We start from the raw sequence: 16,241 nt of genomic DNA, 5'->3' as shown, positions 1-16,241 counted from the left end.
CCTTCCGCGTCACCCCGCAACCGCGCATCGCCCGCACTTGGCTCGACGAAATGTTACACCAATATGCTCGTTAGTTTGTAACAAACAGGCGAGCGTGCTCGATGTTTTGTTACAAGTAAATGTTGTAGTTTATACTCACCCTTAGGTTCAGTTTTCCAAAGGGCTGACATTGATTGGTATTGTTAGTACATTAGGCATGCAATGTTAAGTTACGTAGACAATCCGGATAATGGAATAAAATAGACTTTTTATGGAGAACAATGCTTGAGAGAACAGAGTGTATTCTATTTGCGATTCGTCAGTAGCACTCAGACAAAACAAGCTTAAGTTCTGCTATATTTATAAAGAAATTACATTTATTTACGAGAACATAACGCATTGACAACACAAAAGGAAAAAATGTACGAACCAAAAAAAGAACAACAACAAGAAGACAATTATATGTATGTCGCTGAAATGGAAATGCATGATTTTAATTTAAATGCTGAATATTCGAGTATGTTATAAAATAAGCATTAAAATACTGCTTTCAGAGGAACGAAATAAAAAACTCGTCTCAAAAGGGGATTTTTGTCCTCATTTCAGATTCCGTATGGCAAAAATCCAATAATAAAATGCGAGCAGAAACGAAGTGAACATGAATTTTTAACTCTATGGTTTTAATAATGCTAATAAAGCTTCTCCGTATTTTTATGAGAAACATATTTTATTTTTTCGAAAGTGTGTCAAATGGAAAACAGAATACAATATTTAAAATACATAGTACTACCTGAAAGTACAGAGTAGTTACTCTCTGTTAATAACTATGCTTAGTCACTGACACATCGCATCTGCCTCGGCTTTTCCCTACTTATTAACTTATATCAGTTTGCAGTCTTACCGGAGACATCTGAGTACCTGTTTACGTAGTGACTGTTTTTCTGATTTCCAAGTTCCCAGATCTTCCCAGCTACCGGTAATAAAATTAGGACTTACGCTCGTTTCTTAGACGCCCACTCGTCTGCGTGCTCCTGCGCAACCTTTTCGAGGTGCTCCCTCGCTTTCTCTGCTTTCGTGAACACCTGAAGTCTTCTTGCAACGTCATTCTCTACTCGCTTTAGGGTTAAGTCGTCTCTCGCACGTTCATCCTGTTTGTTTTTGATAGAAATGTGAGAAATGGGATCGATTTTTCGGAAATTGTTTCTGGTGGAAACTAGTTCTGAGAATTTTACTTATTTATTTACTACTTGATTTATGTGAAACCTTATATGCGATAGTTACATTATACTATTTATATCGCACTATTAGGTTGACGTCGTAAGCATGATCTTAGCCTGTTCTCATATGATTATCATCAGCAGAAGTAGGCTCTAATCGGCATAGTGTTACTATGTTAGTTCTTTCTAAGATGCTTTCGATAGAGACAAACTTAAAGATTATGTTTAATAAGATTACTTTGACATACCAATTTCTTCATCTCCATATGAATCCTATCCATGAACTGGTTGTACAAATATTTCCTGTACTGATTGAACTCCTTCAACGAGCAGACTGCCCTGCCATCCTTGGTGCAGAAGCCGAGCTGTTTCATCCTGTTCCTAGCTGGTTTCTGCGAGAAGTGGTGGGCGAGGTGGGGGTCATGCATGGGCACGTAGTCGTAGGAAACGTTGTTGCAGTAAGGATCTGTGAGGTCGAAGGTAGGTCGTGGGCCACCGCCGAGCCCGAGGCCGAGTCGTCGAACCTGCGGGAAAAATGATTTGTTTGTTAAATTCTGTGGATGTGCTAGCGAATCGTTGCAAATAGTTGCAAAAAACTATAGTCAGTTGTCCTTAGGATACGGGTGAACTAAAAAACAAAGTATCCAAGTGTAGTAGGTATACTAAAGGTAGGATTTATGTACCTATTCTCGATGCTTTATTTATTTTCAAAATCTAACAATTAATATTTGATTTAACAAGAAACATTTACATTCGACAAATACAAAGGCCCCGTCCGTTTAGGTACATCTCGTCTGTTTAATTTAATGTTTAATTCAATACTACCTTTGGTGTTAAGCAAACGAAGCGAATAATTTAAATATAATAACAAAATAAAGTAACAGCCCACGCAATTAATCGTGAAACTTAATAACTTTGTCCTTTACAAATACTGCGAAAATTTTCATTTTACCGTCCCACATTTTCGTTCGTCGTATACCTATCCTATACATGATCAATATTAGCGAAAGGGAAATATTTGATTGGAGACTCCCAGTGGAATTAATCTGATCCTGAAAGCGAATTCCCACCGTTGGGATATAGATAAGAGTTCACGTTTCGTTTATCTGCTTTTGATCAATTCATAGCAGTACTTAGTAAAGTGTGAAAAATATTATTAATTTATGGAAAGTCGCAAAACTAGGACATACCGATTGCTTGAAAATACCAAGAAGTTCAAAAGCTTTACGGAAAATTGTGGTTTACCAGCAAAATAATTGTGTTTACGGAAACAATTTAGATATTCTTGTAATTTAGAATTTTGCATGATCTTTCAGTCAGAGAAAGCATCATTAGCTCTTAACAAATAATTACAACTGTTTAACTCTCGAGCAAAATGCTTCGTCGACCCTAACTGACATAAGAACTTCTTGAAAATTCAAATGTATGTTAATTGGCGAAACCTTGGCGGCGATGAACGTTGTAAATAGACGCTGAAAACCTGATCATTGAGACCTAAATATTCTAAAAACAATATCATTTTAATGTGACTAAAATGTCAAAACATAATTAGGTCATCATCTGCCTAGCCTTTTACTATGTTGGAATCGCCTTCCAGTCTAACCGGGTGAAGTTGAGTGTTTTACATATGACAGTCACTGCCTACCTGAGCTCCCGAACCCATTTAGTGGCAACTGACTACCCGTAATGACTGTCAAAGCTGAGAACTTGGACCCACCAATTAACCTGCCTTCCGAAACCGAGAAGAACTCGTCATGACAAGATGATCACTCATTCACGGACCCCAGGACCACACCCAATGCTTGGAGTATAGTTGTTTTTTAGTTTTTGCGTTGTCATCAATATAACAAATTCCTTATCCAGAGTTTTAATAAATCCTAGGTAATATAATATAACATTGAATGTAGCGTTAATGGTAAAACAAAGTGATCCATGGCAGGGCGAAGTAATTAAGTGCAGTGCGTAAAAAGGTCATCGTCAATATAGGTCGGAAGTTCGTTAAGTGACGGTAAAAGCTGACTGACGCAGTTCCAAGCACAGTCAGTGGCAAATTGGTGAAGTATTACACATTTATAAGTAAACTAGCTGGTGCCCGCGACTTCGTCTGCGCAGGTTTAGTATTTCGAACAATATGTATACAAATTGTAGCCTATGTGTTATTCTGATGTATAAGCTATATTATTGTAAAGTTTCATTAAAATCCATTCAGTAGTTTTTGCGTGAAAGAGTAACAAACATCCATACATCCATACATACAAACTTTCGCGTTTATAATATTAGTAGGATTTTTTTGTATAATTTCGCATTCATTTGAAGAGACATCGAACTTGCTGCTCAAGACCGAGAGGAGTGGAAAATTATTAAGCGATCTCTATATCCCTGATGAGGGGTAACAGGATATCATTATTTGTTTCACACTAGCGGCCAGCGGTTTCACCCGCGTCAGGCGTGAACTGTTCTGCGCACTCGGATAAAAAGCTATAGGCTTTCCTCGATAAATGTTCCATCTAACACTGAAATATTTTTACAAAACTGTCCAATGTTTCCTGATTATAAGAACACCAACTTTGAAGCAAAACCACTATTTTTGTTTGTATGAAATGCACCTCTAAATCGAGTGACAACAAGATAGAACGCCAGTTACCTTACTCCCCAGTGGCTGGCATCGGCAGGGAAATTGCGGGCAAACTCACCGTGACTCGTCTTACAAAGCAAATAGATGTTCTGTTACAAGCCAGCACTGTGGCTCTAAACGCAAAATTACTTTGAAGAATATCGTTGAATCTTGTTGGTATATGCTCGTTTTAATAACACAGATTGTATTTATTTAAAGGTTATTTTGCCATGGTTTTTAATCACCGAAATATTTTTTTAATTAAAGTAAAAATAATGAACGATAACGAGAGAGCCAAATAATCAGAATAGTTCAATGATTTACATTGAACTATCTCTGCGCTAAATTCATGCTTCCAGGAATTACTCGCAAACCACTTTTTTGTGTATAAACAAAAACCTCTTTCATAATATAAAAGCGGATCCCTCTCACATATTTTGGTACTAATAAATCAAATACCATGTACCATCGAGAAACCCCCTGCTATTTGACAAATAGCACCTTATTACCTTGGACCTAGTCTACCTTCCTGAAATACCCTATCGCTGGCAGAGGCCCAAGGCCGGAGATGACAGGCTATCATGATGGCCGCCTAGTTCCCGATGTTTTCCGACAAATCCCGACGTATCCCGAAGTTGGTAAAGTTTGTATGTGTTTGGTGCCTAAAGAGATTTGGGTCAGGCATCATATGACGTGATTAAAGCCTAACAAACCTGCTATGATTTGCTGACAGCTGTTTCGGATTTTGTGGTTTCATTTGCATTCTGAATATTGGTGTTTGGTTAAAGTTTTCATAGATTGAAATCACATAAATGTAGGTATATCGGGATTTAAGTTTTAACAAGGTGATAGGTAATTTTAATAGAACATAAGGACATACTACTAACATAAACGGCAAAGGCGAATTGTAATTGATAATTCAATAAATAGAGTAAGACAAAACTAACGATGCATATTTCAATAGATGTAACGTTCTATAATGTGCATCAAAATGTAGGCCACATCAACTTCCCCTATAAAATCACTCTATTTCAGACCCCCAAATCTGTAACTAACCGCATATTTTTACATACATACAAGTGTGGTAAGATGATTTATTTCGCGAAAACCTCACACACGGTACCATTCACCGACTGAAAAGCAAGCATTAGGATAATGAGAACTGCCGAGACTCTTAAAACAGATTTCAAGTGTTGCATACAAACATATTTTGTGGACGGAACCCTTTATGCTGAGAGCTTCCGAGCTATCATAAGAATTTCATCAAAAGAATTCTACGGATTTTCGTTAAAAAATGAGTTTGGTAACCGAATTTTTCATTGTTAGTCTATGTAGAAATAAAGTATGGAATGTTATTTTTATTTTATTAATGTTCCAGCACCATTGTTTTATTGGCATTTTAGTCACAAAAGTAATCCTTAATGTCTAAAATACTTTAAGTATTGTATCTTCCTCAGTTCGATGATCAGAAATGCGATGTTATTAAACCTGATCGTAGTCCAATTGATTTGGACTCTCATAAGAACAATAGCTTTTTAAAATCCTAATCCAGCTCTAGAGCACTTAATTATATTAATTTTGTAATAATAAATTCAGTACGCGTATACCTAGGTAAGATGCGAACACCTGTCGCATGGCACGCCATCTGTCGGGATATTTTCCGATAAATACTGCCGATATTATGTTGAGCATGTTCCTAAAATGGATAATTTTTCATGATGGTGAATTATTAAAACACCTATTTATCCTTAATTCCCTAGTCTGTTGGTTAGTAAGCATTGAAACCTGGGACGTTAGAATTTTCCAGGAATTTGGAGCTGAGGGTTATCCAGTTAAATATAATTAGAACTTAAGCTTCCACGCAAATGGCGTAGTTGATAAGTTAGAATCAAATATAAGGAAAGCAAGAAGCAAGTGTTTCTACTTTTACCATCACATAAATACGTACATATGTTGTTGTCAGTATACTTTATCTAATTTCAGAAATTAATTTTAGCTAGTAGGAAAATCTGCCAAAAATCTAAATAACAAGCTTTTGTAAATTTAATATTTATAAAGGCATATTCAACGATAATGTATTTGAAACGTATGAGGAAAGTTTGATAATATTTAATATCATTTAATTAAATTACCAAATTAATTTTGTGGCTTGCTAAACTATCCTTATAATATTTGAGATTAACGTCAACACCATGGTTGGGAACTCATAATTAAATTAACGATTATGTACATTTACTAGAATAAAATTACCTACAGAAAAAGACTCGGGAGATGTTTATTTGTGTAACTCGATTCGAATTAAAATAAAACAAACAACTGCGAAAAATGACAATATGAAAGCATAATAAGTCCATAAAATTGTACCTATAATAGGTGCCTACATGGAATAGGAACCGTCTGATTAATTCTGGCGTTCAAGATTGCTTTGCTTGCATACTGACAGACAGATTTACATAAATGCATTTAGATCAATATGACTATATTGCATTGTATCAAGCAAGGTATTCTAGGAACAGAAACCACTTAATCTCTCAGAAACAAGATACAATGGCATTAGGAAAATGTAACATGGATCGTTCTACCTAATATTGTTAATCTTGAAATAACTGTTTGTTTGTTAGTTGTACATTGAACTCTATACCTACTGTTGATTTCATCTGCCCAGTCTATTATCAACTAAGTAACAGGATGCAGCTGAGTACCAGTTTTCTACATGGATTGACCGCCTATATGACCTCCTCAACTCAGTTACCCGGGTAACAATATGCCCAAGTGTTGTATTTAGACTACCTGTAACGACTACCAAGGATGTTAAAATGACAGCCAGGTCAATTTACTATGCCTTACGAAACACGAAGAAACTCGTCATGACGTATACCTATGGTCACCCAGGTCCCAAGCGTTAGCCTAACCTTATGATCGAAAGACTCGTGCAGCTGCTATTTAGCCAAGACCCCATAATACGAGTTAATCCCTCTTAAAAGGGTTCCTACATATCTATCTATTGTACAAAGGTACAGGAATATTAGTGGTCGACCCTTTTTGGTATAAAGAGTTTTGACTACGATAATACGAGGTAATCCGATGAACTAGCATGTTATTAAAATAGTTTTTGCATAACGTTGTTATGTAGGTAAATTGAAATGTGGGGCAAGATGTATGAGATTCATAAGGATGGTTTGATAGACTTTTTATACGAATAACTTTGCTGATTTTAAATTAGACTTTACGATGAGAATGTGCTGATTCATATTTTAGTACAGTTAACAAAGGAGATGACGAAGAGTTTAATTTAAAAAAAATATTGTAAAGATTTTATTATTTAATTTTGTCGTGTCGGGGGACCGCTCTAATTCATTACTTTAGATACGTGTTTTTTTTTTTTTTAAACGAATGTTGTAATTAGGTAGGTATCATTTGATTTATGTAAGTATTTATGAAGGTAAAAAGCGTTATTTCACGCTTTTTAAAGGAGCTCCTTAATTTTTCCTTCTTTCATTTAATTTATTTTATCTTAAGATGGGGTCGCTATATGCGATCTCGGCCAAAGGAAGCTGTTTAACAATCGTCATGACAAACTGGCTCTGGGAGAATTGACAGATTGAGAAACAATAAAGATTAACCTTTGGACATTCTAGATTTTCAGCAAAAATATAAATCGGTTTATCCGTTTCATTCCGGCATTTCAGGGTTTCGTCCGCCACATCCCATTTCCAGCATCAGGTTCTCCTCAATCAGAAACATGAAGAGAACTCGTCAAGAAAAATTCAACGAGCCTAAACTCGATGGGTTTACTAAAAGGCAGTTCAGGGTTACGTCTCCTACCTTCGTGCCCTAACAGCAGACCAGCTCAGTGCTTCCAAAAGACATTAGTGTTTCAAATTTCTGATCCCACATATACTTGCAAGTAAACTGAGCGTGTAACATTCCTATCACATCTAGCAAACGAGCTGATGACCTTGAAGACCTGAACCGATTTCCACCAAACATAGCTAAGAACACTCCCGACTGACATTCCTTTTAAACAAAAAAAACCGCATTACAATCGGATCATCCGTTTGGGAGCTACGATGCCACATACACACACACACACACACACAGACACGTCAAACTTATAACACCCCGTCGTTTTTGCGTCGGGGGTTAATAAAAATAAGACGATACAATTTTAAGTAATATACAAAACACACACACATAAAAATATAGGTATTAAGTGCCTTATGAATTTGAATATTCGATACAAATATCAGTGATAAAAGCTTTCAGTACAATATTATTCAGGTACCTCCAGACACTCATTTAAACATAACGCGTACAATATGACTGACAAACACAATTGGTATAAAATTCAATATAGATATTTCATTACGTGTAAGGTAATGAAAAAGCTCATATTGCTTTTTATTTCGTACTTCGTCAAATATTAATGTTTTCATCTCGTTTGATAAATTAATCATATAAAAGATAATGCTTTTCATTCAAATATTAAATATCCCAGAATCAAAATTGAAGGAGAAATAGTGACTGTATGTCTTATAGATGAAATAGCTTGAATTAATTTGGGCGAAGAGGAGAGCTGGTACAAATCAGACAGGTACTCACACTATTCATAGCTAATAGAGTTAATATCTTGTAAAATCTCAAAGACATTGCCAGACTAAATGATGATGACGATTAGTGCACCTCATTGAACCAACTAATCAGTCAGGCTAAGGCATTTACACCTAAACCTATAAAACATATCTTAAGTATAGAAAATTCTTTCCAAACAAAACAGCCAAATGTTTACCAGGCGCTCATAAAGAAATGGGACAATTTCAATGCAAAGTAACGGTTGATTTATGAGTTCCCCAGCCTCCATTCATTCGTTCACGCATCTACCAATGGTATTTGCATGACAAACATTGACAACGAACCATTTAAACCTGAGATATTAACGCCCAAGTTCACCGACAACTTAAACGTCCGTTTTTCTTAAGCAGCTGTTTACTTTGAAAATTAAACGTCAAACTTCTAAATCTAAACTGCGGTTTTTAGAAAACTCATCATCTCCTGAGCCTTTTCCCAACAATTTTGGCTTCCAGGCTCATCGGATGCAGCTAAGAACCAGTGATTTACAAAAAAGCGACTGCCTATCTGACCTACTCAGCCCAGTTACCCGGGCAACCTAGAACTAGAACCCCTTGGTAAGACTGGTATCAGACTGACCGGCTTCTGATTACCCTAACGACTGCCAAGGATGTTAAAGGACAGCCGGGACCTACGGTTTAACGTGTTCTCCGAAACACAGTCATTGGGTGTCCAAGATACGTAAGGGTGTACTTAGAAAGTACATACAAACTTAGGAAAGTGGCGTTGGCACTTGCCTGACCTGGAATCGAACCCGCACACTCATAATTGAGAGGTTGGTCCTTTACCCATTAGATACCACTTTAATTATTTTAAGAAAACTGACGTTTATATTGTTGGTGAACTTTGGCCTCAAGCAAGATGTTTAGGAGGACTTAAGCTAGGTGTACAAAGGCAAAGTTTTCGCAACTGAGTTCGTAAGGTTTTAGCCGAATCCCTTTGTGTAAGTCATGCTTGAATACTTTGAATATGTATTTAGAGATGTTATGAATGTGTAGTGGCTTAAGATTTGGAGATAACGTTTAAATAAATCGCTACCTATAACATTATTATTCATTGGTTTATCAAAATTAGGTACCTACACAAAAAACAGTCAGACCGCAATGTTGTGAAAACATATGTATACAAACAAACTGTAATTGTAAATTAAATGGATTTAATAATTCACATTTGGATTTATTTTTGTAGCGTTTACGATTTGTCATTGTTGGAATTATGGCAAAGGAATAACTTTGCCATGCGTCACAATGTGCATGTCATGTAGTTAAGGTATAAAACCTATGAAAACAATTTCACAGAAAACCAACACCATGTGCCATTTCACATAACGCCATGTGCAACAAAGCTAGAGTTATATCACATCTAATAACTACTTGTAAACCTAATAATATGAGAAGTACTCACGTCTTCGCCGATCCTCCCGCGCGAGAATATAACTTTACCGACAGGCATTTTTGGCACTGGCAACTTGCACTCCAACCCAAGCTTGTACCACAGGGGCAAGCCATTTTTTGGCACAGCTCTCACAGGCTTTGGCACAGAATCGATCACTTTTTTGAGCTCCGTAGGCTTCCTCAATGTCATCAACGTAATATCGATATTATCGAGATCATCGATCGTCAGCTCAGTCAACTTTTCAGACGACGTCATTGTGTTTTTATAAATTTAATCAAAATAAAAAATAATAATTTAAGAAAAAACCGCGACGCGGCCGCTAGGCGGGGACTACCAAAAAATTTGACAGATATTGATGTTCTATTTTTAAATGTGACGCTGTGTTGATCGTTTTTTAATTCCTTTTTCTAGCCAGCCAGTGTTGTACATCTGATATTTAGGTAAAAAAGTTTTTATTCAGTTTAAGTATACAATAATCAAATTGATAATGGTATGAATCAATTTCAAATAGTTCACGACATAGAACAGATTTTAAGCTCATAAATTAGCTTATTTACATAAATGCGGATAGGTTTACACGGTATACATGTTAGTTTACATACTGATGAGTTGTTAGTGCAAACACATTGTTTCATTGTCGCTTACGTAATGATATAAATCGCTGCATGAGGTAATTCTGTGTTAATACTCATTTTAGGTAAACTAGTCGGTAATTCCTGCCAAGAGGCTAAGTTGTACAATTGGCGGAGTTGCCAAATGATCGGCGTATGATACGTCCGTCGTTTAGTTCGACATTTGTTATCGCTGCCAGCTGGTGCTTCCCCCAAATTAAACTACCATTTATCGTGAATATAACTTGAAGTTATTTTCATTTTATTTACAATAATATCAAGTTGTTAAGATTGCATGTTTCTAAGAGGTCATCTCCAAAAACATTCACTTTTGAGTATGCCTGTTTCAGAAGAAAACTGGGATATCAAAAAGGGGTCATTTATGGAAAAAAATGTAGCTCTGATTCTCCGAATAACTGTTTCGCAAAATAAAGCGAAACGTTTGGAAATGTAATATTTTTATTTTTTTTCCTAGTAATAAGTATATTTTAAACTATGTGGGTTAGTGTACCCCATTGACAATGACCTCCCCATTGAAGATTTATTGGTTCCTTTAATTTAATCAATTATATTCACCATTCAAGAAAATAATATCTTCAGTGCAGTAGCAAAACAAAAGAGGATTTTGTCCCACACGTACATTGATTATTCACAGACGTACATACTGACTCATTAAAACTGTTATCCGACTCATTTCCCCAATTTAAACAAAAGAACGACAAACAAACGTCAACCCTTACAAAGTTCACGTCCATTGTGCTAATTAGCAAACAATTTATCGGCAAGCAAATGTGTCACATCAAAGCTCAATAAAGTTACGCTTAGATATCCTGCTGAAGGAAATTAAAATTCCTGGAAAGACCGTACGGCGTACTGCGGCAAACGCAGGGTTACGGGTGAATGTACTTACCTACACAATTTGTTTGCGTACTTAGCGTTTTATTTTTAGTTGGGGCTTGAGTACGTAGGGTTAAATGTGGTTTATTGTTTGTTTTATTTTGAATTTATAGACCTAAAAGGTCATCTTCTGTTTAAGAGATTTGTTTATTTGTGGAAAATATGGATATTTTAATTTTCCGGCTTTTCTAAAAGTTTTACGAAACCAAGATTTCTCGAGTATATATATGACATGCCTAAACAATATTATTATTGGGCTCGAAGATCCTGAATTTGTAGGTATGTGCACTGAAAAGACCATTGAAATAACTGTCTGCTAATGAAAATGTTTCAGTTTTCCATTAAAATATGTACTTTCCTTGTTTGCAATTAATTATTATTTCGATATTAAACTGCATGAGTGGTCATTAATCCTACCGTTATCATTATCATTCATGTTATCATCAAGTGTTAATATTTGTGGCCGCGTTTGATCCACATTTTAATTGCATATAAATGAGATTCTCCAATATAATAAATATTGCGGTTATAGGGTACTTCAGTAAAATACAGCTATGAAATATCGAATGTTTGTCAGTTCACCTATTATTGTGTGAAGGTGACAGTGCAAATCCAATTTGTGAAAATAAGTATGGCGACTGAAAAAAATAATTAGTCCGCATTTTAAATAACCCTAAAATAATGGGCACGTATTTTTTCGACTGACTGAGACTTCGGAAAAATAAATATTACCTATATCGCATTTAAGCCCCGAATATTATATGATGCAAATATATTTTTGTACACATCACGAATGTTTAAAAACGTTTATGTATTGGTCGTCTGAAAGAGACAAGACTGCCCATTTTGACACGTATTATAATTAGTTTAGGCTAATTATCTAAATTATTTATAAATTGTTATTTGTCTATTTGTTCATATTGTCAGTTTCACCTATATCATCTTTGCGAATATTCTGATACTCAAACGTTTTTATGCTACGACGTGCGTGTCTGGAAATACATTTATATCTGAAAAGGTCAAACGCGTTTGAATAAAGTCGTAAGAAAAGTAGTAGCTACTTGAGTAATATCGAGTGCTAGCTTCCTTCTACGTATATGTTTATCGACCCCCTACTTACATATATACCTCTAAACTAAACCAGAAGTTGTATCATCATAGATATAAAACTACCTAAGTATTGTACATATGTAACTTTGCTACGATATTTGGTTTTCAGTGACACGATATTTATCTCGACCTATTCATTAAATAGTAGGTACCCATTTATCTGGTTTTATAAATATCAATATACATTACTACTCACAAACATTAATTTTAAAGTACCTAATTTAGTATCCAAGCTAAACAACGAACTTGAAGAATTAATTTATCCACATTTTTCTACTATAATTAGCTCAGCAAAGTTTAAAGAACCTGCAAAGTTTTTGGGTCAAGTACATGCGTCCCAGATATAAGAAACAGGACAATCTTTCTCTATGTTACAGTGGCTAACAGATCGAGATAATAATATGCAGATTTAATATACCCACTTACGTAGATATGCAGAGAACTATAAAGCCTTATTATATCCAATTATATTTGTAGACTAAATCATCTTCCGAGCCCTTTCCAAACTATGTTGTGGTCGGCTTCCAGTCTAACCGGATGCAGCTGAGTGGAAGTGTTTCGTAGGGAGCCATACTGCCTATTTGAGCTCCTCAACCCAGTTAGACTTTCTGGCTTCTGACTACCCGGAAAGACTGTCATGATGGGGTGGGCATGACATGATGGGCACCCATCCACGCATCGACAAAGCCAAGCGTTGCTTAACCTTAAGATCGATCGATCCGCGCGGTATTTATTGAGTAACGATCTCTCGGCCAAGAAATATACATTAGACATCATTATAATATTATGCAGATTCGATATATGCAGTGAACTATAAAGCCATTTTGATACCTACTACTGTCGTACCTAATAATATTCATAGAACTAATTAGGAACATATTAAGTTCTATAATAGATTCTCGTTTCACCTGTTACTGGTGTGACTAGATGTGTCATAGCAATGTCACTTTGACTGACGAATATATTATTGCGTTGGGTGTAATCTATGGAAATTAAATTCAAATCAATTCGATAAAATATAGAAAGATTACTTGCGAAAACAAATTCACGTTCCCGAACAAAAAAACTACAATTACATAATTTAATTTGTAAATATAGTATTAGAAGTAGAAAAAAAGCTCCTTCTTGTATGATACTTGGCACTAATATTCTTAAAAAAAAAATCGGATTGAGAAACTTTTTCCTTTGGGAATTTAGTTAAAAAGCTGAAAGGTTTTGTTTGTTTGGTTACTGATTTGACCACAAAACATAATATACACCCAAGAGCGGGATTTGACAGATTTCTAACCTGTGCGCGAAGTATTTGCCTTGGAAAGCGGGTCAAACCGCGAAAATCGGCTAAATTAGGAACATCGAATTAAGAAAACTACCATATTTACCTACATATTTTTTTAACCTTCTCTAACGAATGAACTTCAAATTAGTTGCTTACCTATGTCTGCCAATAAAACTAAATATGTATGTAAGCATAATTATACATTGCGGTATACTTATTTAGGTAATCTGATGAGGCGAATTTTAAATGAATCAGTTTTATTTATAGAACGTTTTAATACCTTGAGTGAATTTTAATTAATGATAGGTACCACAATTTATAAATGAGCTGTCGGCGTTACAATTTTGATTGGAGTGATTTTCACAACTTTCTTTAAAAAAATATTACGGCGGCTTTCTAAGGAGATCAGTGTATCAACATTTTAGCTTATACGGGTGCACTCTCTATGTATTCTCTTACTGTCGACCGGAGAGAGAGAAATCAGGCGCAGTAGCGATATTACGTGCTCTCCTATGAAAGGGTGTGTCACCACCAACTAACTATTGGACTTTCTGGCTGCTTTATAATAGTTACCTAGATCCACAAAGCGTTTTAGGCCCGTTTCATTACACCGAACCCGAGACCTCGTGCACGGTAGCCGCGGTTGGCAACCACAAGACCAACGAAGCAGCAAAACACTAAGTAATACAATAAAATATGAGTTCATATTCTTGTTTATAGTTCGTAAATTAAACTACCAAGACTGGATATTTCATATAAGTCTTACGAAAATAAACCCATCTACGTAGATTTATAGGTAGGTTTACACAACATTTTCTTATAGAGTTATTTCCTTATCAATTTTCTGTACGCATTTTAGGAAGGGACTTGTATACAAGGATATAATAGTGTTGGGGCCCATTGACCTGGTGGAATACTCAAGTCCCATCTTACGGCCCCTGAGGGAAGAGACGAGTGGGCTATTCATAGCATGGCACATGTAAATGGGTTACCGGGAGTCTTGTAGGCTCTCGACAAACACATATGCGGCTACAGGTGGTTTCAAACTGTGCCAATGTACGAAATTGGGCCTTCAGATATTAGGTTTGTAAGAGTTTGAGAGATTGTGTAATGTGACGTAGATTTGTTGTAGGTACGTAATTACTTATGGGTAGGTAATGGGTAGGTAAACTTTTCTAGATATTGATAAACGGCAAAAGGTTAACGCCCATTTTTCTCCACTAAATAGGGCAATATATTTTGATGGTTTATATATAAAAACGTAATGCATTAAATCGGCATTTGTATCCTAAGTAGATTTTTTGATAAAAAATATTTCAGTCCTTGAACTCTATCATAATTCTGTCCTCCATTGCACCAAAAAATTGTTACGTAATCATGATGCATCATTTATATACAATCTATTACTAAATCCGTATTACAGTGAATTGCATAGCAACTAAGATACAAGCGTGTTTCAGAAGAATGAAATGATGTTTACATTTGAGAATGCCGTAAATAACGCTGTGAACGTATCGGCGATTAGAACGCGCGGTAAACTGTGCTAGCACTGTGTTGCACTTTGCAGGCGGAGCAATGGAAATTGCGCAGAGTAGCGGCGCCGTGTCCACAGGCGAGCCGACCGTACTGCGAGCAGACGTGTCCTAGCCACCGTGCGACGCTCGCGTGCCGCAGCGGACCCGACGTGCGTGTCTATACTATACAAAACTTACGAAAACAAAGTGCTAACCAACAAAAAAATCCCAAAAAAACACCAGTTTTTGTGATAACCTCACCGACAAATAGTGCAGCCGTGCGTTTGCTATAAACAGCGATTTGTTTACGAATGCCGCGAGATTTGCGTATATTATAAAGGTTAAGTTTGTTGAACTTACATTTCGCGGCACGGGCCGGCTTCATGACGTCACATGGAGTGCACCGCTAATTAGATTAGATACGCTAAGCTAGTATGTAATGTACACGGAGGGAGGTAAGGCTGGCGACAGACTTGGAGAATGCAAATAGTGTTTCATACGATTTCATTCATAGTTGGCCCAGCCGTTCAAGGTCCAGCTGTGTAACAAAATATTGTTACGTTATCAGTGTTTTCCGGTGTTATTAAACAGTATGCGATGTCGTGATGTGTAGCTGTTAATGAATAACTTTGTTGGAGGAAACTTATGCAGTTATTAATGGGTGATTAAATACTATGTTATCAGATGAAGTTTAAGCGCTCTTACATGTAGATACTAGAACTACATACTCTTACCCATATGTTCGAGAAACTTTGGAATTTAAAATGAAAACATGAGACAGTAATTCGAACACAATGAAAGACGGTTTTCTCGAACAATTTGACAGTCGAAACTTTTTTCATATTCAGCTGAAAGTTTTACTTTGAGCTCTTGCAAGTTACAAGTTTACAGCGATTGTTACGAATATTGTTATTTCAATACATTTTGGACGTTCCTAGTTACGGACGATTGATATAAATAGATGTTTCCGTCTATTGTTTTACCTAAATGTTGACTGTA

General features: G+C 36.0%; 2 protein-coding genes across 9 annotated transcripts in view; one reads left to right on the top strand and one right to left on the bottom strand.

Moving 5' to 3' along the window:
- The window catches only part of LOC110372948 (uncharacterized), a 28,588-nt gene extending 18,413 nt beyond the window's left edge, over positions 1–10,175 (bottom strand). Inside the window, exons 1-3 of the mRNA XM_064043649.1 lie at positions 9,844–10,175; positions 1,445–1,720; positions 976–1,127 (exon numbers count right to left, since the gene is read on the bottom strand). Of these exons, the coding sequence (XP_063899719.1) occupies positions 976–1,127; positions 1,445–1,720; positions 9,844–10,089 (674 nt within the window). The 5' untranslated portion in view covers positions 10,090–10,175. The remainder of the gene's footprint in view (positions 1–975; positions 1,128–1,444; positions 1,721–9,843) is intronic.
- Positions 10,176–15,296: 5,121 nt separating this feature from the next.
- Kcc (kazachoc) overlaps positions 15,297–16,241 on the top strand; it is a 466,160-nt gene continuing 465,215 nt past the window's right edge. For 4 of the 8 annotated variants that reach the window (XM_049836555.2, XM_049836556.2, XM_049836557.2 and 1 more), the window contains exon 1: positions 15,302–15,582. The gene's annotated coding sequence lies outside the window, so the exon portion shown is untranslated. Of the gene's footprint in view, positions 15,698–15,739; positions 15,904–16,241 lie in introns of those variants that run through there. The other 4 variants (XM_049836553.2, XM_049836552.2, XM_064043647.1 and 1 more) reach the window with 4 other exon arrangements.

Source organism: Helicoverpa armigera, chromosome 3 (genome assembly GCF_030705265.1).
Source record: "Helicoverpa armigera isolate CAAS_96S chromosome 3, ASM3070526v1, whole genome shotgun sequence".
NCBI classification, from domain to species: Eukaryota; Metazoa; Arthropoda; class Insecta; order Lepidoptera; family Noctuidae; genus Helicoverpa; species Helicoverpa armigera.
This window is presented reverse-complemented; position numbering and strand designations above follow the sequence as displayed.